Source organism: Mixophyes fleayi, chromosome 7 (genome assembly GCF_038048845.1).
Source record: "Mixophyes fleayi isolate aMixFle1 chromosome 7, aMixFle1.hap1, whole genome shotgun sequence".
Classification (NCBI taxonomy): Eukaryota; Metazoa; Chordata; class Amphibia; order Anura; family Limnodynastidae; genus Mixophyes; species Mixophyes fleayi.
In genome coordinates, this window is record NC_134408.1 from 68,959,977 (window position 1) to 68,986,134 (window position 26,158).

The 26,158-nt window shown below is 41.4% G+C and overlaps 1 protein-coding gene across 3 annotated transcripts in view; it reads right to left on the bottom strand.

The window, feature by feature from the left end:
• Positions 1-846: 846 nt before the first annotated feature.
• Positions 847-26,158, bottom strand: part of PFKL (phosphofructokinase, liver type) — a 241,340-nt gene continuing 216,028 nt past the window's right edge. For all 3 annotated transcript variants that reach the window (XM_075179949.1, XM_075179951.1, XM_075179950.1), the window contains 2 exons: positions 21,953-22,058; positions 847-1,588 (listed from right to left, as the gene is read on the bottom strand). In XM_075179949.1, coding sequence (XP_075036050.1) covers positions 1,441-1,588; positions 21,953-22,058 — 254 coding nt within the window. In that variant the 3' untranslated portion in view covers positions 847-1,440. The remainder of the gene's footprint in view (positions 1,589-21,952; positions 22,059-26,158) is intronic.

Here is a 26,158-nt window from a genome sequence, read left to right on the forward strand (position 1 = left end):
CTGAGAGAATATATAATTTGTGTGACTATAGGGCATATTAATGGATTCTGCAGAAATATTCAGAAACGTGTATTGTGGATACAGTGATCCAGCAATAAGGACAGTTTATATCCTAGTATGCAAAATTGTACTCTGATGTATTAAAGATGTAGGTAATTTGCCAGTTTACTTTCTTACATTAGCTGCCAAGAATTATATTGATTTATTCTTATTATAAATCCAACATGATAAATCATCTAGAATGTAAAGTCTCACAGCAGGGTGCTCTACCCTATGTCTCATGTCTGTTTAGTCTCTGTCTTCCTTGTTTGTCCCCATCATGTCTTATGTCGAATTGTTTCTGTATGCAAGGCACTTTGTTAACCTGTTAATTGCATCCATGCCTTTATTATTCTGGTCTGTTTCCATGAATATATGTTATTATGTTTACGGTTTTCATATAGGTCATATTTGTACTACAATGTCAGCCGCTACATAATCTGTGGCGCCAAACAAATAAACAAGGAGGATGTCTGAATTTAATCTAAATGCCATTAAGAAATAAAAAAGGACCACACTCAAACTGAAGTTATTTAAGCAATGTATATTGAATGAAATCCCAGATATCTACTAGGATCATAATTTTTCCTATTATCTATTTTATGATAGCAAACGTTTTTGGCCAACTAAAACCCTGCATTACAATTTTGATTTGAAGACATTAATATGACAAGGTAGGTTTACTAGATATGCATGATGTTCTAAATTTTGTTAATGAGATTTTATTACAAAATTAATAAAGATATAATCAATGACAACTTACTCCTCAAGTGCATTATTCTGTTTGCTTAGAATGAAACAAATGTAGCCGTGAAGATCATTTTATTTTTTAGTATACATTTATACTTTTTTCCCCCTTAACAATATGCTCGTTATTCTTACAGAATATTGTTTACACCTGTGGTTTTTTTTTAAAATTAAAACAAAACATTCTTACATGATCTACTTACCATACACTCATGTTTTCAAAGTGCAGCATTTCTTCTTTAATGATTTGATTACCAATTTATCTTCAAGACTAAACTAACTTTTCTCATACAGAAACCTTTGTTTAATTCTATCAGCTGCAGGCCTACAAATGACATTTCTTGGTTGCCAGAGAAAACCCTCTCCTGCTTAGGAGTGGCATATACCCCAAATGTTCACTGCCCACGTCATTCATTCAACCAACATCACTCAAGCAACAGGAGAAGAGTTGCACATTAAGCAGATTGATGGTGGTTGAGATGTAAGGTGGTTCTGTTGAAAAAAATGTTAGCTTAGCCATGGGAAATATAATACTAAAAATGCTGTACAAAAGGTGAAATTTTCCTGTCACAACAATTGATGTTCGTTCATTACACTTAGCAGTATTCAAATGTCTTTACATTTTAGGATATGAACAAATCTGTGCTATATCAGTCAAAAGCCTTTTTCTATACTTAGAGTCCTACGCGTAACATGTTCTATTTTCCCTGAAACATATTCTGTTAAGCTGATTTGATAGTTAGCCAGCATCTTCAACATCAGACGTAAGTTCAGCCACCACTGCTCCTTAGGCATTCTGTGCCTATATGATAAAAAGAAAAAGGAAAAAAATACATACACTGATTAACTAGATGCAGAAAACATCAAGCTCTAAACCTAAAAACCCACTTTACATTTCTTGGTTGACTAGACCACATCAGTACTGCTCCAATATTACAAACTGGAATACACATTTTTTTTTTATTAGAGAAACAGCTCAGGACTAGGCTTCCAGAGCACATCAAATAGTTGCCACTGGGGTCTCCAATCTTAGGGTTAATTTACTTGGTGATTTTTTTGGAGACCACAAATTGTTCAGAAAATGTATGCTACAAACTATATGTTACTTGAAGACCCCAGTCAACCAGCTCTGAAGAACAGAGGGTCAGTATTGTGATTTGCCTACTACAAGAGCATTCTAAGTCCTGGGCTTTTAGACACCTTGCTCTCCTCTATTGATTAATGTTATATGCTTTGGGTCTCTGCAGGGGCAAACTTTTGCTCCCTACTGAACTGGATTTTGTTACTGGGCTATTATTGGAATGACCCAGTGTTTTGCAGCCACTTCAGTCAGGGCCTATCTGATCATATGAAGGTCTATTTTGGTTCAGTATGTGATTCCAGAATCATTAGAGACCATTATACAGCTATTAATCAAAATTGATACAATAAAAGAAGAGGATTACGGTCTACTCACATCGGCCTCTTCCACAAGTTTTGTTTCTGTATATACCAACCATCATGAGCTCATGTGAATTGGGGCCTCCAGGGTAAAGTGCAAAGAAAAAAAACCACTCCACTGTCTAGGACTATGTTTGCATTGCATGTAATGAAGTCACTTTGCTAGGTCCTGTTTGAAGAAGTCAGGAAACGACAAGGCTAAGATGAGTCCAGGGAAACTCATTTAGGCTCACAGGTATTTGATTCCAGAAATAAATTCTGATGTCACTAATTAACCTCTTCGCCAATGAGCCTATTTTGGTACTTTTTTGGGTTGGTCACATTCCAGAATTCGTTTACTTATACCTCCTGCCACGGCAAAGATAATCTACCAAAAATGGCCAAAAAAGTGTTTTGTTTTTTACATGAAATTTCAAGAAAGTTAACTAAACACCAAAAAAATACCTTTTGGTTCTTGCTTTGGTATCAATCCAACTTTCAAAATAGTAAAAGGAAGTATTTAAATACAGTTTTTACAATAATATAATCTGAATGAAATTTAAAAAGTGTGTAGGAACAATATGTGCAGCACAACAAAGGTTACCATTTTAAAAACTAGACAACCCATTGAACCAAATGAGGATACCCCTAAATGTATTTAAACCAGGATGGGGGAGATGTGAACATCATAACTTCTGTAGTGTATTATTGTCTGGTGATTGCCAGTAAATAACTACATGGGTAACTTATTTGAAAGATGAGACTCCCCTCTTTCAAACGATGGTGCCTTTGCATCTCTAGGTTTCAGGATGGAGAAGAACTATGTATTCCCCTCTTTCAAATAAAGGAGCCCTGATTTTTTTTTTTAAGCCTGTTTGGGGGAGATCTGTGCCTTCCTCCCCATCCCTGTATTTCTTAACTATTTCTGTAGTGTAGGTTATTACTGCCTGATCACCAGCTAACTATAACCATATATATAACCTCATTTAAAACGTTCTCTTTTAGCGCCCTTTCCATTCCTTCTCTTCATAAATTTCTTGTAGGCAGTGGATGAGAAGGCCGAACTAAATGATGTCATCATGAGGACTCAATTAAGCACCAAGGTACTGCCAAGTAGTACCTGTGGTGGACAGGTAGTATAATTAAAATTTCTCCAATCCCCACTGTGTGCTAAGTATGGGTTAAAATGTGTTATGACTTTCTTCCTGCTAATAATTGTACCTTTCTGGAAACTGAAGCTGCAAGGAATTTTCTGAATTTTTATGCAGCCTAAGTTTAGATATGCTGTCTAATCTCCTAGGTTAATTTGCAAATATCTGGCAGCCACCATATTTAATGGATTGATAAGTTTTAAGATACCCATAGCTTCTCTTATAGTGGGTATTTTTCATGCAAGGAATTTATTTTTACCTTATGCATTTTCAATCCTCTCCAGTGGTTTTGAAGTATCCTTGGTTGAACATTGAAAACACAGTTATTGATAGGAGCAAGGGGGAAGGGGTGTATTGTACAATGGAGTATTAATTGTAATAAGCAATGTTTTCAGTTGCATGTTCACGGTGCTTCTACTCATTTTGAAAAATATCCAAACCATATAAGGATTTATTTGAGGTCTTAAAAAAAAAGTCTGCAGATGAATTGCCTCTATTATTGGGTTCTTACAAAGAATGGAGATCTTCTCTCTAAACACCATCGGAGTTAGTGGTTGTGGCGCCGAATATGAAATATCAGTGGACTGCAAGGAAACTTCCAGTCATTCTTGAAAAACTCCCCTATGGCGGAACCTTGTTGGATACGAAGAACACACATTTCCATTAATAACAAAAGCTTCTGCAATCCACCATAATACAGGAATTTCCAGTGCTTAGAGAGATCTTGGTTCATTTAAGAACTCAATAATGGAGAAGGAACACAGAAACACGAAGAGGACAGTTATAGGACCCATAATCAATAGCAATGAAAGGATACATAATAAAGAGAACTTATAAAAGGGTAACATTATGCCTTCCATCTAACCTTCTGGCGCAGGTTTTTCTTTGTTTCTTAGAATGATATGGGTTTGCATCCCTGTATAGATTATGGTGGCCTAAATAAAAATAAAAAAAAGTATCTTTCTCTAAATTTTGAGCTGTCTTATCAGTTTAGGGGTGTCATCATTTCTCCCATGATTAAAGAAGTGTTTATAATCTGTTGTAGATTGCTGTGTGGGTTACGCATTGCCCATGCAGTTTTTCCAAGACGTATCAATTAATGTTTAGAGTATTTCTTGGAAAGTTTTAGGTAGTTTATTAAGAAAATATCCTCATTTTTCTCTCTTTGGCTAATATCACAATTATGTGAAGATCACTGGCTGTGGAAATCCCTATTTTGAAAGGATGGTGTTAAACGAATGGTGCAACCTGCAGTCACCATGCTGGTCCCCGCAATTGACCATACTGCTCGTCATCCATTGGGATATCCAAGCATTGCTAGATTCTTCTGAAGAAGCATGGAGAAAATGTAAACCACAAAGAGTAAGTGTGTATGGCCATTTGCAGGAATGTCACTTCTCCCCACACCCCTAAACATCCCTAGTACATTGTATGCTTGTTCTTGTACATGCTTTTTTCAGCCAATGAAAGTATGGGAACATGGTGTAGTAAAATATAAAAACTTTTATTGTAATGTATAGTTTTCTCCTGTGTGCAAGATAAATATGCATGGACAAAGATTCAAAATATTTCCTAGACAATCAAGTTTAATAATAGCAGTAGTGTGACAATCTTTTTGTTTAACAAGTCGTCACTGCCAGATTCAGCTGTGGAAATTATAATGCAAGTATAAACAATACACAATTCTATCCCAGCAAATGACTACACCATCCCCCAGGACGTTTACAGTAAGGTTATATCAATTCAGCACGACAGCTGCCTGGACTGCTTATGAATGGCGTTTCATTGTCGTATGAATTTAGTGAATAGGTCAGACTTTATCAGAGATTTATAGATTCTGATAGCACAGGTAAGGTGTAACATTTATCTTGTATTTGTTGTCATCTCTAGGAAATGCAAGCAATTGTGTTTTTATGAAAATAAATATGTTTTGTTTTGAAATAGTTTTGAGTATTCATTTTTATTTATTTGCAGAACATGGGTAAAGTAATAATATACAGATATGTACAACATTATGCTGTAGAATAAACCAGAACCTTGAAGTAGAGATACATGTATTCTGTTATGCACCAGCTGCTGTGTACTAAGTCTATCCCACACATGGGGAGTATGGTATGGAAGCCATTCTGTACAGTGGCACAGTTTTGGAACTCTAGAGAGAAATGTATAAAATCTACGTGCATTTGGGATCCCCATTTCCCAAACTGTGACCAGTTAAACATATTTTTGCCCTTGCCCACGGTTCAGACCTACCCATTATGTAAGCCACAGCTGAGACTGGGAACCTATCCAATAGGATCAAAATGACACTCCAACATCTGGTGCCAGTTATTTATTTCTTTGACCACTAAAGAGGGTGAAGGCAAGAGCCTGAAAATCCCACCTGATCTACGAGTGGTGAGTTGCTCCCACTGAAAGATCTCCCTTTGGGGGAACAGCTGTCTTGACAGGATATCAGCAGGGTTGTTATCAGGTGAAAACTCTCTTTTAGCTCTTATCAACCTGGGGCTGAACCCCCCGATTCTTAGATTCCCCACAGAAGCCACCGCTTGGAGCTTAAACAGGTAACACACCGAAATAACACTGCCCTATGAGACCTGCTGTGAGCTGGGAAGTCCTGCAGTTTTACTACAGTCTGGGTTTGAACTTTGGGTGAGTGAGTGCACCCATTAGAAGAACTTTGCTGCCCTACATCATCTAAATAGCCTAATTCCATCAAGGCTCTCTTCCAATCACCACACAGCATCATCTGATGTAACTTGTGGAGCTTCCTTTTACTACTATACCTGAAAGCAAAGAAGCTCAGCTTCTACATGCTAAGAGAGCTGCTTAACAATAGGCCCTCCTCCCCTGCATACAAAGAACCCAATATGGCCAAGCTAGAGTCCTTAACCACCGGCACCTACCTGAACAAGCCACCAGAGTTCGGAGGGCAGCACTGCATCTCCATTTGTGCAGTGGCATGTGACTGCCTACTCAGAAAACCGTATGCATTTCAACTTCAATAAGACCTCTCTGGGACTATAAGCAATCTACCATACTCCCATGTAAGTGGGCAAATATAAGAAATACTCCTCTAAAAAGGACTTTAGGAAAGCGGCAGATACGCCTCAAAGCTTAGATCTAAGACCATTCTTGACAGTACTAACTACTATGAACAATACAACTAGACTTTATACTCCCGCCTGCTCAATTACCTCTGAGACCTCATCTACAGTGTAACACCAAACCTGCAGCTTCGCAGCACCAGAGAAATGTCATATGGACAAAGTCCTACAGACATTAACTAAGCAAGAACTACCAACAAAATATTGAGTTGCTGGATGTCAGCCTGCATGAAACAGTCTGTAAAGAGGTAGCTAATCTCCAAGCAAATCCCTCGGGTGGGGTACGCGATAACAATGACCACTTTTCCAACATCAGTAACTGCAATAAAACAATGGCCATTGCTCTAATTAAGACAAGTAGGAAATAACGACTTATTGAAAAGTTACTGAGCTATTCCTGCAACCTTGCTATCAATCCCGACTGTAGAACATGCCGGCACTCAGAGAGATGTCACTTCAAATAGCGACAGTTACATTTATAGTATTAAACAGGCAATGTGAGGACCCGCTGCCTCTACAAAGTTAAACCCTTTGTAAAAACATTATAGAGCAGACGGGTGTCACTCACCGGACCGTGAGTGCCTCTGCTCTTGTGCGTGGTTCTCTCTCCTTCCTGCCGGCACCTGTCCTGAGCCGCCCGCCATCTTTATAGGACTGCGCATGTGCAGGATCCCTGAACTCTTATGACCTTGCTTTTAACTTAATTGGTGGATCAATCACCTCTCCCTATTTAAAGCACCTGTTGCCTTTGTATCGCTGCCTGATCTTGATTCTCACTCCCTGTGAGTCTCTGAAGGTGTTTCCTGTGTCCTGCTCGTGTCTTCAATTTCCTGCTGGATTACCTGCTCTGCTCATTGGCGGTTCCCATACCCGCAACAGACTCCTAGCTCTCCGGCTCGTGTCTTCTGCTTCCTGCTGGATTACCTGCTCTGCTCATCGGCGGTTCCCATACCCGCTACAGACTCCTAGCTCTCCTGCTTGTGTCTTCTGCTTCCTGCTGGATTACCTGCTCTACTCACCGGCGGTTCCCATACCCGCTACAGCCTCCCAGCTCTCCTGCCGTGTCTGCACCGGGACAAGCCTCTCTACTCAGCGGCGGTATGCATACTTGTTATTGACTATTAGCGGTTATCCTGCATATCTGTTTGGACAAGCTTCTCTGCTCTCCAGCTGTATACATACAGCCATAGACTATTACTATTACTCTACTTATCCGCACCTGGACAAGTCCTCACCTCCTCGCAGTGGTACAACTTGCTATCCGCAGACCACTGACTCCCCCGCTACCTACCTGCACCTGGACAAGTCTTCTCATCACAGCAGTGGTACAGCTTGCTATCCGCAGACCACTGACTCTCCCGTTACCTTCCTTCACCTATTCATGTCCGCTCTGCTCTTCTTGGTTGATACCTGCCTCTGCACTATAGTTGCAAGTCGCTGACTTTCTTACCATTATAGCTGCGAGTCGCTGACTCCTATCTACTCCATTGACATTCTCTCTCCACCTGCTGTTATATAACGTTCCTACTATTCACCCTACTGCCCAGAGGATCTCTGTGTAAACCCCGCCCCTCTGGTAAGCATTATCATCTGGTGAATCCTGGGTAGAACTCCTAGTGCCCATGACAGTAAGATCAGGCCATGACAGACCCAAGATTGGAACCAACAGCTAGGGAGATGCTGCAGCACCTGGTTACTCGGATTGAACAAAAAGATGTTCGGCAGCAACAGTTGTTCCAATGTTTTCAGGCTTTAGCCTCCCGAGGAGACCCTGTGCAAAATGTATCAGCTACTGTTGATCCTCCAGTATCTTCTTCTTCCCCAGTGCCATCCCAGGTATCTACCATTTCTACGCTACACCTGCCTACTCCCTCTAAGTATGATGGAGACCCGAAAACCTGTAGGGGCTTTCTTAACCAATGCTCCATTCATTTCGAACTCCAACCTCACAACTTTTCTACTCATCGTTCTAAAGTGGCCTATCTCATCTCTTTGTTTTCCGGACAGGCTCTCGCATGGGCCTCCCCTCTGTGGGAAAGAAATGACCCTTTATTGCAAGATAGTGCCATGTTTATTTCTACGTTTCTAAGTATTTTTGACGAACCTGGTCGTGTTATCTCTGCAGCTTCCAGTATTCTCCGACAACGCCAAGGATCCCGGTCAGTAGCCCAGTACGTCATCCAATTTCGGATACTTGCCTCCGAGCTCCAATGGAACACTGAGGCGCTGATAGCTGCCTTCTGGCAGGGTCTTGCTGACAAGATCAAAGACGCACTGACCTCACAAGAGTTACCCTATTCCTTGGACGACTTGATTTCTCTATGCCACAGAGTAGACATGAGATTTCGTGAGAGAGATTCCGAAAGAGTAAATTCTTCCAAAGGGCCTGTTCGCCCAGCATCTCAAGTTCGTCATCTCCCACCTCCAGTAGAACCCATGGAGGTAGGACGTTCTAAACTAACATCTGAGGAGTGGGAGCGACGAGTGAAGAATAGACTCTGCATCTATTGCGCTGACTCTACTCACATGCTGAACTCATGTCCCAGAAGGTCGGGAAATGCCAGGCCCTAACCAGTTCTGAAGAGGTAAGGTTAGGGTCTCTGGAATCCTCTCCATGTTCTATGGATTCTAAAGTTTGTGCTTTTGATGTTACCGTTTCCATTGCTACCAAGTCGTTTATGTCTCAAGCGCTTCTAGACTCTGGAGCTGCTGGAAACTTTATTTCTAGTTCTCTAGTGAATCAATGGTCCCTACCAGTGCTTCCTTTAAAAGCAGCTATCGCTGTCACCGCTATCGATGGTTCACACATAATTAATGGACTTATCACTCAATGTACGACTCCGTTGTCCCTTCAAATCGGAGCCTTACACCAGGAGAAAATTTCCTTGCTGGTCCTTCCTGTTACCACCAGTCCCATTGTACTTGGCCTTCCATGGCTTCAACTTCATTCTCCACAGATTGACTGGAACACTCCTCAAGTCACTTCCTGGGGTCCGGATTGTCGTCATAGATGTCTGTCTCAAGTTGTTCCACTCAAAGTAAATCAATCTTCTATAACACCCTGTCCGCTGGGTCTTCCTCCACAGTATGCTTCCTTTGCAGATGTGTTCGATAAGACTCAGTCTGAACGCCTTCCGCCCCATCGGGCGTGGGATTGTCCGATAGACTTACAACCTGGCAAGAACCCTCCTAGGGGCCGTGTGTACCCTCTCTCGCTACCAGAGACTCAGGCAACGTCTGATTATATCAAGGAGAATCTCCATCGTGGATTTATCTGACCCTCCACTTCTCCCGCTGGAACGGGGTTCTTTTTTGTTAAGAAGAAAGATGGGTCATTTCGACCCTGTATAGACTATCGTGGGCTTAATGCCATAAAAATTAAAAATCGGTACCCTATCCCGCTAATTACCGAGTTCTTTGACCGCATCAAGGGAGCCTGGATATTCACCAAACTTGATCTCCGTGGAGCTTATAACTTAATCTGGATCAAGTCCGGAAACGAATGGAAGACAGCTTTTAACACCAGGGATGGACACTATGAATATCTAGTTATGCCCTTCGGGTTGTGTAACGCTCCAGCTGTCTTCCAGGGATTCGTGAATGAGATCTTCCGGGACTTGTTGTACATTTGTGTCGTCGTCTACCTGGACGATATATTAATTTTCTCTCAGGATCTGCCCTCTCATCAACATGTGGCTGAGGTCCTTTCTAGACTCCGGAGAAACTTACTATTCTGCAAGTTAGAAAAATGTTCCTTTGAGTTATCCCAGATTCCATTCTTGGGATATATTGTGTCCGGAGTAGGTCTAGAGATGGATCCAGAGAAAGTGAATGCTGTGCTACGTTGGCCCCAGCCAACTACCCTCAGAGCAATTCAACGCTTCCTAGGATTTGAACACTACTACAGACGCTTCATTAAAGGTTTTTCCTCCATTGCTTCTCCAATAGTGGCTCTGACCCGTAAGGGCGCTAATACTAAGCAATGGTCGTCCGAGGCCCTTCAAGCCTTTCACTTCCTCAAAAAGGCGTTCTCTACCGCTCCTGTTCTTCGACAGCCTGACGTGACCCTTCCTTTCTTCCTGGAAGTAGATGCTTCTAATGTTGGTCTAGGGACCATTCTATCCCAAAGATCGGAGCAACAGAAATTCCATCCTTGTGCCTTCTACTCTCGAGGTCTTCTACCCGCAGAAAAAAACTATACCATCGGGGATAAGGAGTTGTTGGCCATAAAAGCGGCGTTAGAGGAATGGAGATATCTGCTGGAGGGGGCTCGACATCCTGTAACTATTTTTACTGATCACAAAAACCTTCTATACCTGCAGTCAGCTCAATGCTTGAATCCTCGTCAAGCAAGATGGTCACTTTTCTTTTCCCGCTTTGAACTCATCATAACCTTCAAACCAGCTTCAAAGAATCGAAAAGCAGTCGCCTTATCTCGGGCCTTTGTGGCTTCCTCTGACACCGAGGATGGTTCTGATCATCCCATATTGGATCCCAAATGTGTGACTCTGGCCACTTCTTCCACCAAGGTGCTACCATTTGGGAAAACCCTTGTGCCACCACCTCTACGTAAAAAAATATTATCGTGGTATCATTCTTCCCGTTTTTCTGGACATTCGGGAGAACGAAAGACATTAGAAATCCTCTCTCGGAGCTACTGGTGGCCCTCTATTAGGAGAGATGTACAGGAATTTGTGGCCACTTGTGAGGTTTGCTCTCAATTCAAAACCCCCCGCAGAACACCGGCGGGACTACTTCAACCACTACCCATTCCCTCCAAACCATAGACCCATATTAGTATGTCACCGATCTTCCTCCTAGCAAAAGATGCAATACCATCTGGGTAGTGGTGGATAGATTTTCTAAGATGGCCCATTTTGTTCCTTTGTCTGGATTACCTTCCTCATCTACTTTGGCTGACCATTTTATCAAGGAGATCTTTCGGATTCATGGTTGTCCATCTGAGATTGTTTCAGATAGAGGAGTGCAGTTCGTCTCCAGATTCTGGCGAGCCCTTTGCAAGACCTTGGGTATCCGACTGTCACTATCATCCTCCTACCATCCTCAATCAAATGGACAGACCGAGAGAGTCAACCAAGATCTTGAGACTTTCATAAGAATGTTCTCCTCAGCCAACCAAGACAATTGGGTAGATTTACTTCCATGGGCTGAATTCGCCCACAACAATATGTATCACGAGTCATCTTCAAAAACTCCATTCTTTGTTGTATACGGTCACCATCCGTCTCTCCCAGAATTTCCTGCCCTCCCTCCCACCCAAGTTCCTGCGGTGGAGAATTTATGTCAGAGTTTCAAAACTATCTTGTCTCAGGTTAAATCCTCCTTGAAGAAGACATCTGCCAGATACAAGTGTTTTGCTGATAAAAAGAGGCGAGCTATTCCACCACTTAAAATTGGAGACCGCGTATGGCTTTCTACCAAAAATATTCGCCTGAAGGTTCCGTCCATGAAGTTCGCTCACCGCTTCAAATTACTATTGCCTAAGAACCTTCGTATCTCCAACGCCTTCCATGTGTCATTACTCAAGCCTCTTATCAACTGTTTCTCTGTTCTTCCTTCAGCACCTCGGCCAGTACAAGTTCATCAGGAGGAGGGGTTCGAAATTACTCATATTCTGGATGCCAAAATTTCACGAGGAGTTCTTCGCTTCCTAGTGCATTGGAAGGGCTTTGGTCCAGAGGAGCGTTCTTGGATCCGAGCAGATGATCTCAATGCTCCAGCTCTTCTAAAGAGATTTTACTCCAAATTTCCGGGCAAACCCGGTTCCAAGTGTTCTGTGCCCACCTTTAAAAGGGGGGGTACTGTCACTCACCGGACCGTGAGTGCCTCTGCTCTTGTGCGTGGTTCTCTCTCCTTCATGCCGGTGCCTGTCCTGAGCTGCGGCCGTCCGCCATCTTGATAGGACTGCGCATGTGCAGGATCCCTGAACTCTTATGACCTTGCTTTTAACTTAATTGGTGGATCAATCACCTCTCCCTATTTTAGGCACCTGTGGTTTTTGTATCGTTGCCTGATCTTGATTCTCACTCCCTGTGAGTCTCTGAAGGTGTTTCCTGTGTCCTGCTCGTGTCTTCAGTTTCCTGCTGGATTACCTGCTCTGCTCATCGGCGGTTCCCATACCCGCTACAGACTCCTAGCTCTCTGGCTCGTGTCTTCTGCTTCCTGCTGGATTACCTGCTCTGCTCATCGGCGGTTCCCATACCCGCTACAGACTCCTAGCTCTCTGGCTCGTGTCTTCTGCTTCCTGCTGGATTACCTGCTCTGCTCATCGGCGGTTCCCATACCCGCTACAGACTCCTAGCTCTCCTGCTGTGTCTGCATCGGGACAAGCCTCTCTACTCAGCGGCGGTATGCATACTTGTTATTGACTATTAGCTGTTACCCTGGATATCTGTTTGGACAAGCTTCTCTGCTCTCCAGCTGTATACATACAGCCATAGACTATTACTATTACTCTACTTATCCGCACCTGTACAAATGCTCACCTCCTCGCAGTGGTACAACTTGCTATCCGCAGACCACTGACTCCTCCGCTATCTACCTGCACCTGGACAAGTCTTCCCATCCCAGCAGTGGTACAACTTGCTATCCGCAGACCACTGACTCCTCCGCTATCTACCTGCACCTGGACAAGTCTTCCCATCACAGCAGTGGTACAACTTGCTATCCGCAGACCACTGACTCTCCCGTTACCTTCCTTCACCTATTCACGTCCGCTCTGCTCTTCTTGGTTGATATCTGCCTCTGCAATATAGTTGCTAGTCGCTGACTTTCCTACCATTATAGCTGCGAGTCGCTGACTCCTATCTACTCCATTGACATTCTCTCTCCACCTGCTGTTATATAACATTCCTACTATTCACCCTACTGCCCAGAGGATCGCTGTGTAAACACCGCCCCTCTGGTAAGCATTATCATCTGGTGAATCCTGGGTAGAACTCCTAGTGCCCGTGACAGTGGGTCCTCGCATTGACCCCTTAATGCTAGCAATGTAATTGTCACTATTTGAAGTGACGTCACTCTGAGTGCCAGCATGTTCTACAGTCAGGGTTGCTGCAATAGCTCTGTCAGTTTTACAGTAAATCGATATTTCCTACTTGTCTAAATTAAAGCAATCGTCATTGTTTTGTTGCCGTTACGGATGTCGGAAAGGTGGTCATCACATCAATGTCTACCACCGAATCTCACGTACCTCGGGACTAGATTATCTGCTGTAGCGGAGAGCAAAGCAGACTCAGATGAACACCACAACATTTTACAAGAAACTATAGTTTATCATTTAAAAGAATTTAAATTGATACAAACTAAAATATATGACCTGGACAAAATATGGCACAGGAATAATCTCTGAATTACAGGAATCACGGAGGTCTGATAGATTTACTAACCAAAATAATTTTTTAAATTCGTGCCCTATTACTTTTGTTAAGTTTTCTAGTTTATGCTTGCAGCCTTCTGTCTGAACATTTTATATAATGCTTTGCTTCAACTATTCCTAATACATAGTTTAGGTTTGTGTACAGTGTTTAAATATGCTTTATTGTCATTCTGTGGCTGAGTCGAACATGTCAAGTGAATGGAACAACTTAATTTGTTAACTGTGAAGAAATGGGCTATATAAGTTTATAGGTATAGTCCCTCCCCTAATCACTGTGAAAAAGACTGATCAGTTGAAACGTGTTAGTGGACTGTTAGGGGCACTGGGATGATTGCGCAGTCAATCGTGGATCTGGAAGCAGATAGTAGCTTAAACATACCGTGTCAAGTTCTCCACTTTATATGAGCGCTCACTACTTTTACATCTGCTACGAGTTCTGCTTAGTTGATGAGCACTATTCCATTTTATGCTGTGTTGATGCTTTTATATGTTTCTATGTAAGTGCAATGTATGTTAAATTGTTTAAACTATTAAAACAGAATTATCCTAGATTCTGTTTCTATCTGGTTTTAAATTTTACCTTCTGCCGTCGGGAGAGATAAGAAAGCATTCTACATATCAAAAAGATTTTTCAGTGGAGAAATTGTTATATGCATTCTGGTTCAACTGTGTTCACAACAGGACACTTAGGAGTTGTCTCTGGGATTTTTCTGTGTTTGAGTGGAGGATTGTCACAAGCAACTTTAAAATATATTTATTTTATTCATTCACAGGTAATGTGAGTGGTATCCTTGTTAATTTTATTTCACATGGTCTATAGTAGCAAGGTTACATTATGTATAGGATTCCTTTCTTTATATGGGATTAGAGAGGATAAAATTGTCTCCATTTGGACTCATATTGAATATTGTTGGTGTTATCATTCTATATGTGTTTTAACAGTGGGAGCGTCGGCCCTACCCCATTTCTTTTTTGGTTATACTGAACAAAATATTTAATGAAATCCTGGAGCAGGACCCTAACAAACTGATTATGTTTGATAGGAAACATAGAGCCCTACACCCAAGTGGAGCACTGACAAAGAACAAGAGACAATCTGCAGATTACATTATATTACCCAGAAAGAAGAGATCCTTAGAAGAATGAAACAGCTGGACAGTATTGATTTTGATGGACGCAAGATCAAAATCTTCCAAGATCTCTTGGCACACTTTTTAGTTATGCAGATTGTTGAAGCCCGTGACTGACATGTTTTAAAAGAAAGACATAAAATATAGATAGGGCTTTTTGAAATAGTACCTTGCTGCTTTAACGTTTTGAATGTATGTAAACAGCTCTTTGGGCTGGGAGAGTTCTTGCCAGAAATCTAGCTTGCTTGTTTCCCCAATGAAAGAAATGGTTACTACATTTCTTTCAGTGGCAGCTATGTGTGTTGTCTTGATCAAGAGATAGCGCTTGCAGTTCATCCAGGCTCACCATAGGTTGGTGACCATGTCAGCCTTTACTGAAAACATTATAGGTAAACCATTTAGACTAGAACAAATTACACTTTGTTAGTGTAACATCAATGCCAGATCTTAATAAACCGGGAAATCAAGTATATCTTAAGGTATCTAGTTTAGGAAGCATCTATTTTTGTTCTTAGAGAGCTCTATTGTATAAACAGTGGGCTCCTGTTAGGCTTCCATTCAGTTTGCAGTCTCTCCTTCTGGAAGCACAGTTTGTGGAAACAATGGAGTGGTAGTCTTGCAGTCTGGCAGATGAATACAGGGTGGTACAGAAGGTGTCTACGTCTGATGAGTCTTGTAAAACTGCCAATTTCCTGTTGTGCACAACTTTGTAAGCTGACAAAGCTGTGAACAACGGGAAATTAGCAGTAAGTGTAATTTGTTCTAGTTCACCAAGTCTAAATAGTTTACCTATAATGTTTTAACAATAGAGGCTGACATGGTCACCAACACATGGTGACCCTGGATGAACTGCAAACGCTATCTCCTGATCATGGCAACACACATAGCTGCCATAAACTTCAGAAGTGGTTTAAAAAATGTTTTTATTTTACATGTTCTATGCATCTCCTTACACATCTAATCATTTATGTTCCGATCCCTCCCTCCCTCTTATTGCCTTTCTTCAAGAAACACATTTCAAAGTAGGGGCAGCTCGATCCCTGTGTAGTCACGTTTTCCCCTATGCCTACTTTAACAGTAATAATAAAGGGAAAACGCTATAAGTAGCCATACATTTCTCCAGATGCTTACAACTTTCAGATGTAGAAAAACATCAGTTGGAGGATGGAAGAGGTCCATTGCTAAAATGTAAAATATACAAACAAACTTACACCTTTGTAAATATCTATGCAGCCAATAAGGGCCAACCTGTTTTTCTAGAGAAAATCATGGAGCAGTCCAACATGCTGAAGGAGGGAATCCTGGTAATCATCAGGGATTTCAATTGGATGCTCCACCCTATAGTGGACTCATCTAACAAAGCTGCCAGATATCCAGAGAAACTGAATCGCAAGGTAAGGCGCACTTTCCATGAGAACCAGCTGTTTGACATGTGGAGACTCAAGCACCCCACCGACTGTGACTAATTATTTACATACTTATATCCCACAAACACCTGCACTTATAAGGGATGTCAACAGATTTTATGATGCTGCAACTATCACGCACAATGTATTTTAAACCCTGCAGGTGGAGGCTTAATATGCTTTTCATTCAGGTTCCCTACTACAAAGTAGTTGCAAGCTCCTATAGACGAATATATAGAACTTAATGATTTGCTATAAACATGTCTGGGATTATCATAAGTGTGTCATTGAGGCAAACTAATAAAGCTTGGCTCCTTAATGAAAAAACAAAAGGAAGCCCTGAAGGATTCACTACATCAAAAACTATGGACCATGGAGACAAAACATAAGTTCTCTCTGATTGGAGAAATACTTACAAAACTAGCAGGAATGAGGATGGTATTGAATAAACATATGTCTGACAGGATCAAACTAGATCTCCTTAAATAACTACTGTAGTAACCATTTCTTTCAGTGGGGAAACATGCAAGCTAGATTGCTGGCAAGAGCTCTCCCAGCCCAAAAAGCTGTTGCATACATTCAAAACATTAAAGCAGGAAGGAACTACTATTTCAGAAAGAAATAGCTGCAGCCTTCAGCTCATACTACACGGAACTCTATAACATATCTCGTGGTCTCACATGGTTGGATGTCACAATATTAGATCCTATTGAAATGACATAAAAATCCCTTTCCTTACAGAGACTGACTAGCATCTAATGGACCAACCTTTTTCACCAGCAGAATTAGAGGGATTCATTAAATCAACCCTACTGGGAAAAGCCCTGGTCTAGATTGGCTCATAATCACATACTATAAAAACCTTTAAAGACAAACTGGTTCCTTTGATACTCTAGGCTTTAATACCATCCCTGAACACAAACACTCAAAACAATCACTAGAGGACCACAAAACAATAACTAGAGGCCCACAATGTGCCATAGATAAGGAGAGGAAGGACACCTCCCTCAGTGTCCAAGCTATAGGCCTATCTCACCACTCAATGTGGATGTGAAAATATATACAAAACTTATAGCTAATAGACTTAAACTCATCATCATGTCTAAAACAGTACATTCTGATCAAGTGAGGTTAGTCCCTGGCCTAGAAGTACGAGACAACACAAACAAGGTGCTCGGCTTGGTACATCTAACCTCAAGGCTCCACCACCCCAGCATTGCTTCCATCATCAGACGCTGAAAAGACCTTTAATAGAATATATTGGAACTTCATGTTTGGCTTACTGGGACACCTGGCAATAGGCCAGACCGAACTTCACAGAGTGTGTGCACTCTAATCCTGGCTGTGAGCTTTTTATAAAGTCAACAGGGCCCTTTCAGACCTAGTAAACATCACTAATGGCACTAGAAAAGGGTGCCCACTTTTGCCAATGCATTTTGGTTTGTGCATGAAGGTCTTGGCAAAATTCATAAGGGCGAATCGAGATATAACAGGAATAAATATTGCTGACAAAGACTACAAGTTAGCGCTCTTTGGAGACGATCTCATAGCAGTCATGTCTAACCCTGTTATTTTAGTCCATAAACTAGTGAACAAATCCGTTCCAGAGATTTGGAAATCTCTCAAACCATAAGATCAACTATTTAAAATAAGAGACATTGTGTGGGGTGGGAGGAAGTCAAACCAAGTATGGAGTGACTGAAGGCACATTTAGGCATTGGTCACAAGCAGGGGTCTCCCATGCTGGACATCTGTTCAGTGAAGGTGTTCTCCCATTAGGGGACATATAGTTCGGGTGGGGCTTCTCTGGCGCGGAGTTCAGGAGTTACCTGCAGCTAAAGCACTTCCTAAAGGCATCATTTTTGCAAGGTGGTAGGAATGGAGTTCACCAAATTTAGAACTAAGTGTAGTGCCTCCACCTACCCCACACATATATGGTCAGACATCTATAAACTATTAATAGAAAATATATTTTGAACATTACCAAAAACACACTAAAGATTGGGAGGGAGACCTGGAAAACTTACAGAGCAAAACTGGACCAACATTTTCCAAACGACTATTTGGCGAGTGTCACTGTAATAAAAACCCATTCTAGGTGGTACTGGTGCATCAGTCTCCTTGCCAAAATGTACCTAGGTGTTACAAAGACCTGTTTGGGATGTAATGGGGACGCCTCTTCATATTTAGTTGGATTGCTATAAAATTTGACATTTTGGAAGAAGTGATAGCCATCACATATGAAATGACGGGGAGTTATGTACAGGATTGTCCAAGTTTTTGGATACTTAATTAATTTGCCAATAACCCAATATAAGAAGTCTCTGCTGAAACATCTTAACAGTGCCACAAAGACTGATAGACTGTTTCACTGGAGATATATTTCCCCTCTTATTCTGAAAGAATGGTTTGCGAGGCTGGATTTGAAACATGGATGACCAAATTTTGTCCTCCGCTGACAAATGTGAGGAATATTGAGCAACCTGGCTTAAGTGGCTAGAGCTCAAATATACAGAGAAATACAACACAATTTGCAATAGGAACTAAACGGAAGATACTCTCTCAGACCGTTTGTCCACACACACTGAAACTAATGGAACATTACCAATCTTCAGAGTCTAGGTCTGAGCCACTGGGTTGCCTCTTGCTCCAATAACCCCCATCTTTCCTCTATTCCTAACCTCCTCCAACCCCACCCCACACCCTCCACTGTTTTGGTTTTGTTGTAAATGTACTATTTTTATACAATATATGGACAAAAGTATTTGGACGCTTGACCATTACACAAACAGGGACTGTAATGACATTGTATTCAAATATATATACTTTAATATGGAGTTGGTCCTTCCAAGAAGCTTCCACTCTTCTTGGAAGACTTTGCACAAGATGTTGGGAGTGTTGTTTCTGTGGGAATTTGTGGCCATTAATTCTGTACAGCATTTATGAGGTCAGGCACTGATGTTTGACAAGAAGGCCTGGCTCGCAATCTCCATTCCAGTTCATCCCAAAGGTGTTCGATAGGGTTGAGGTCAGGGCTCTGTGCGGGCCAGTCAAGTTCTTCCACACCGAACTTATCAAACCATGTCTTTGTAGTCCTTGCTTTGCACACTGGGGCACAGTCATGTTGAAATAGAAAAGGGCCTTCCCCAAACTGTTGGCACGAAGTTGGAAGCATAGCATTGTCCAAAATTACTTGGTATGCTGAAGCATTAAAATTGCCCTTCACTGGAAATAAGGGGCCTAGCCCAAACCCTGAAAAACAGCCCCATACCATTATCCCTCCTCCACCAAACTTCACAGTTGGCATAATGCAGTTAGGCAGGTAATGTTCTCCTGCACATCCACCAAACTCAGACTCGCCCACCTGACTGACAAACAGAGAAGCGTGATTCGTCACGCCACAGAACACGTTTCCACTGCTCCACAGTCCAGTGTCAGTGTGCTTTACACAACTCCATCTGATGCCTGGCATTGGTCTTGGTGTTGTGAGGTTTGCATGCTTATAGTTGACTATGGAATGTCCAGCAGGGATGAAACAGTCTTATTGCAAGGTGGCATCCTATCACAGTATCACGCTTGAAGCCACTGAGCTCTTCAGAATGACCAATTTTGTATCACAAATGTTTGCAAATGGAGATTGCACGGCTAGGTGCTTGATTTTATACACCTCTGGCAACGGGTCTGATTGAAACACCTCAATTCAATAATTAACAGGTGTGGCCAAATACTTCTGTCCATATAGTGTATGTTTAAAGTAGGAGTAATAGAAGATACATTAAACCTGCTAGAGTTCCCTGGTTTCTCCCACAATAACAGCTGCTTACAGAGTGCGATGTAAAAAGATATAATTTTTCTTCAGACTTCTTGTTGTTCGATTTATTTATTTTTAACCAGGTTATGTGATATTTTGATGAATCCACTATTCAATTTTTAAAACTGACTGTATCCTTAACAATGTATTTCAGAATATGCCATCCACAATTGTGTTTTACTGTTCACTGTAAGTTGTAATTTTGTTTGTTTGGATTAAATATCCCCCATTCTGCTTTGTGAAAGTGTCCTTATCAAGATGTTTTCTGCAATCATGCTGTACTGCAGTTCATACACATGCCGACAACAATAAAAACATAATTTAAAACTACATATACCTTTTGGAACAACCTCTTTATTTAATTATAACTTCTACATCTTTCTTTTAAAACACCACTCTCTAGAAACTCATTCAAAGGGAATCCTAATGAAAGTAATGGGCAATACCTGATCTGTGAAATATCCTAGCTAATATGAATATCTGTGCTTCAACAACCCCATTTTTGCATTTGAGTTCAGTTAAGTCCTGCACTACGGCAGCTAGCCCAAATTCAACAAGGAACGCCCAAATCTGCCTTGTTCACCTCATCAGTAGGACAATTGTGCACATCATCTTGATGTGCCATTCATGAAGACGGTAGAAAACAAGCAAAATTAGGGTAACGACCAAAGAAAATAAAAAACAAAGCAAAAAATTTATTAGTTCCCCACATTTGCATTATTGCAGGTTTATAAATCAACCTTACTGTGAACACTTTAGCCACACTACCAGATACACGTTAAATTTTACTAGCATACTTTCAGTCCTAGGTGAAGCCATTGGGACTGCTCTGGTTGTTCTCACAGCCCTGGTTGAAAACAAGACATTTTATTTTTCCTGAGGATATCTATTATACAAATTGGCAAAAAATAGCATAATATGGATTCAGCGAAGCCATTATAAACACATTTGCTTACAGCTGTTTGCTTTAAAACTCTGGTAACTATCTATGTCCACATGAAAACAAATTCTATAATAGTTAAAGAATATTTTTGGAAATTACCCCCACCTGTTGGAAATGTTATTTAAGGTCTGTCTCTTTAAGCCCTTCAATCAGAGCAGATAAAAATGTATCATTTTGTTTGGATTAGTAAAGGTCCACTGAAAACTGTGTCTTAGGGGTAAATTCAATGCCCACCAAAGTACCGCCGCGTTAAACCTAATACCGTTATTACGTAAATATTAACCCGGCTTTCTGCTTGCAGCTCAAGGAGTGGCGAGCAAAAAGCCGGCGTTTAAACTACCGTAATAACGGTATTTAGGTGCACTGATACCGTAATATCGGTAGTAGTGCACAGGCCGCGTTACTGTTTCAATTGGAAAAAATGCGGCCAATTGAATTTCCCCCTTAATGTTTACTGCCTATGGAACAGAATATTCCCAACATGAAACCGTAATTGATGATAGATGAATCAATGATAGAAGTAATCTGTAAACTTCCTTATTTGATTGAAAATATACTAACATGTTCTCATTTCCTATTGACATTATATATTTTTGGCTTCAATCAAAACACAATCCTGTCTTCATTCTATTTAGTACACCAAGTTCAAAGCTTCATTGTCACTCTTTTTGGCACAAGAGGGAATATGCCAATTGCATGAAAACCTCATCCTGTATTATCAGTAGAACCATGATCCCGCTCCAGAACAATTTATAAAAAATGTATATCCCTCTCTCCTATGCAACTGAAATTATACTTACTCAAAGTCAGTAACTTTTTTCAATTCACAAACAGATGTAAATGCCACAACTTTTTTCTTCAAACCAATTACACAGGCTGTATCTGGAGAATTAGCAAACACACGACCTGGGAAAAATGAAAATAAAAACAATTAAGCAATTATTTAGTCCCATTTTAGTGTAAATGGAAAATGCTGTTAACCACTTTGAATACTGTACAGCATGAAGAAGTGTTTTAACATTTGCGTGACAAAGCATATATTTATCTATTAATTCATGAGCTACTTGGAGAAAATAACATTTCTTGTTCATTGCTATAAAAGCCTAATCTTACCCAGATGCTTAGAGAAAGGTCAATAATACCAAAACCTTGAGATTGATCTAAATCAACAAAACTTAAGACTGATGGAAAAACCTCTCTAGAGGGATAGACCAACTTTGAGAGTATATTTCAAGCACAAAGGCTTTTGAGGATTTATTGACTGTGATCAGGTGATAACCAATCAGATGCTGTCCTCAATGGCACTGAACACTCCCCCCTCCTCAATGCACCCATAGCCAAATGTAATGTAGGTAACTTTCAAACTGGATCTGCAAATATATAAAGAGCTCACAAAATCATTTCATACAGTCCCACATAACAGTTGAGTACATAATATATATTACAGTGTAGCCCCAGCACTAGGACCCAGAGTAAAGGCAAGTATTGCCTTTATGAGGCAGAGAATGCAAGTGGGGTGATAGTTGGCAGGAGAAGTCATTGAGGAATCATTAGAAGCAGTGCTCTGGTAGTGAGACACAGAGACTATCAACAAGTATTGAGCAAACAAAGCTATCCTTACTTGGGGCATATTACAGTTTCTGTAAAGTTCCTGAGAGAATGACTCTTGAGATGTGCCAGTCATTACAGGCACAAATGCGAACATATTCAAGACACTAGTAGCTCAGTGGTGCTGAGAAGTTGGGAGAGAAAACTATGCACAAACTCTGACTATCCATAATACGTCTGGCTGCGTATCAGAAGAAGGAGAGGGAATCCGAGCCTTCGAGAAGAGAATTAATTTTGAACCTTGTTTTGAGGGAAGCGAGATGAAGTACTTGATGGAGTGATGAAAAAAGTACCTGCCTTGTTACGATAGGGGACTGGCCCATGCTGCTAGGCACACAATTTGGCTGACTCATTTGAAGCCCTTCAGATAGTGGTCATGGAGATTGACCTCAGCAGAGATGGAGGATTCCAGCAGCATTTGTGTAAATTATTAGATACTGAAGTAAGTATAGAGACAGAGGGGTATATTTACTAAACTGCGGGTTTGAAAAAGTAGAGATGTTGCCTATAGCAACCAATCAGATTCTAGCTGTAATTTTATAAAAATGTACTAAATAAATAACTAAAATTTGATTGGCTGCTACAGGCAAAGTCTGCATTTTTTCAAACCTGCAGATTAGTAGATATAACACAGAGTCCTTACTCCTCATTAACAGTAGTAGCCAGAAAGAAGAATGGAGACATTCGCAGGTACGTAGACTATAGAACTCTAAACAAGCGTTTTATACAGATAGGTACACAATTCGAGAGATAGATGAAGATCTGGACTGTCTAAAAGGGAGAGTGGGGTTCTCGGTGCTGGTTTTACGGACTGGCTACGGATCCTCATGAGACCGGAAGATGTGAAGAAGACCATTTATATGCCTATTAGGTTTCTACCAGTTTAAGAGAAAGCCACAGGGAGTGACTGGAGAGCCTACCAACTTCCAGTGGTATATGAACAATGTTGTGGGAAAACTGCTGTGAAGAGTTGCTCTATCTGGAGGACCTGATCGTATGTGGGTGCACAATGAACATCTCTTTAAGGCAGGCCTGTCCAACCTGCGGCCCTCCAGATGTTGTGAAACTACAAGTCCCAGCATGCCCTTCCAGCTATCAACAGGTTGTCTACTGGCAAAGCATGCTGGGGCTTGTAGTTTCACAACACCTGGAGGGCCGCAGGTTGGACAGGCCTGATTTAAGGTGTTAAAGCAGCTGCCACTTGATTAGGGCGAATTGCTTCAGACCATGGCAAAATACCTGGGAAATGTCATCAGCAGAGAAGGAAAGGTACGGAGAAGAGGGTGAAACACAATTGGATTGGCCACCACCCACAACATTGGGAGAACTTCGGCCTTTCCTGGGTTTCTGTGGCAACTACTGTAGATTTGTGCTAAATAACTCTTAGATTACCAGGGCATTAACAAATCTGACTCAAGGTTATTCCCTCCCTCACGGTGTAGCTCCGTCCAAGAAAGGAGAGATCTTGCTCTATTGTGTGAACTATCCATTTGTAGATTGATGGACGAACACTTGTAAAGAAGCATTTCAGGTTTCAAGAGATGCCTGACTCAAGCTCCAGTCTTGACCTATGTAGACCAAACACTCCTATATGTATTACAAAGGAGGAGTGAATGTGAAGAACTTAGAAGAGTACCATATCAGGAGCAAGGTAGAAAATCACTACCATTTGCCTACACCAGTCGAGATCTGGTCCCTTGTGAGCTGAATTACCTGGTTCATAAACTGGAATTTCTCACCCTCAAATGTGCCATCATGGACATGTTACATGACTAACACTACTAAGTTTGCTTCGTACTCAACAGTGAAGCTGGAAGATACAGGACAACAATGGCTTGCTGTATTGGCTATCTACATCTATAGCCCAAAGTACAGACCTGGCAACAGGAATGTTGATAGTGACACTCTGACCAGATTACCAGGGAGACCAGAGGAAGTGGAAAAGGGAGACTGGATGGAAGTACCCATTCCTGATGTGTGAGGAATGGGTAATCAAGGCAGGGTAGTATTTCCACCAGCACAGGAGTCCCATAGTTATTTGGGTGTGACAGAGGACACCTTGCCATCTACACTTTTAGACATGGGGAGTCTGCATAGGCCGAGTCAAGGCCAATTAATAGAAGATTAACAAAATAATAGTTGTCCAGCAATGGTACTTGTAGGATGGTCAGTCAAACATCGGCAAAAGCCAGAGAGAGATGCTCAAAAAACTCGTTTTACTAGACTGTCAGCAAGATTTCCTGATTTTAAGAGGGATGCTTATACACAAACGCAAAACAGAAAGATGGAAGAGTTCAAGTGCAGTTGGTGCAGCCTGAGAAGCACAGATCCATGGTCTTACAGATCCATGGTCTATACATAACAAGCATGGCCATATGGGTGTGGAGAAGATGAGAGGTTTGATTGCAGACTACTTCTCTTAGCAACAAATAGAGGCAGTCATTAAGAAACACTGCAAGACTTGTAGAGTGTCAGAGAGACTGTCAGCAACTTTCTCAAGCACTGACAGAGAGGGTTAAGAGATCAAAGGGTTTTAATTAACCAAATCATAAAATTATTCTAAAACCACTGGTGGTGCAGGACAGGAATTGATAACAGCCAGAAACAATGAGCCAATAAGGATTTCATGCAAGGTGACAAGGAGGACTGCTGTCGGCATCCCTACTTGTGGAGAAACCCTCTGGATTCAGAGAAGTGTATCTCATACACATTACAGCACAACGCTGGTCATTACATTAGTGTCCACCATGCAGGCTATATATAGAGTGATATAAACACACACTATTCAGCCACAACATTAAAACCACTGACAAGTGAAGTGAATAACATTGATTATCTTGCTACAAATGCACCTGTAAAGGTGTGAGATACATTAGGCAGCTAGTGAACAGTCAGCTCTTGAAGCTGATGTGTTGGAAGCAGAAAAAATGGACAAGCATAAGGATCTAAGTGACTTTGACAAGGGTCAAATTGTGACGGCTAGATGACTGGGTCTTTTACATCATGTGGATGGCCAGGTGTGTGTCCGTCATTTACCTGGAGAAGAGATGGCACCAGGATGCACTATGTGAAGAAGGCAAGCCAGACAGTGTGATGCTCTGGGCAATGTTCTGCTGGGAAACCTTGGGTCCTGGCATTCATGTGGATGTTACTTTGACACAAAACGCCCACCTAAACATTTTACCATGGCCTTATCTGTGTGGAGTTTGCATGTTCTCCCTGTGTTTGCGTGGGTTTCCTCCGGGTGCTCCGGTTTCCTGCCACACTCCAAAAAAACCATACTAGTAGGTTAATTGGCTGCTATCAAAATTGATCCTAGTCTCTGTCTGTCTGTATGTGTGTATGTTAGGGAATTTAGGCTAAGCTCCAATGGGGCAGGGACTGATGTGAATGAGTTC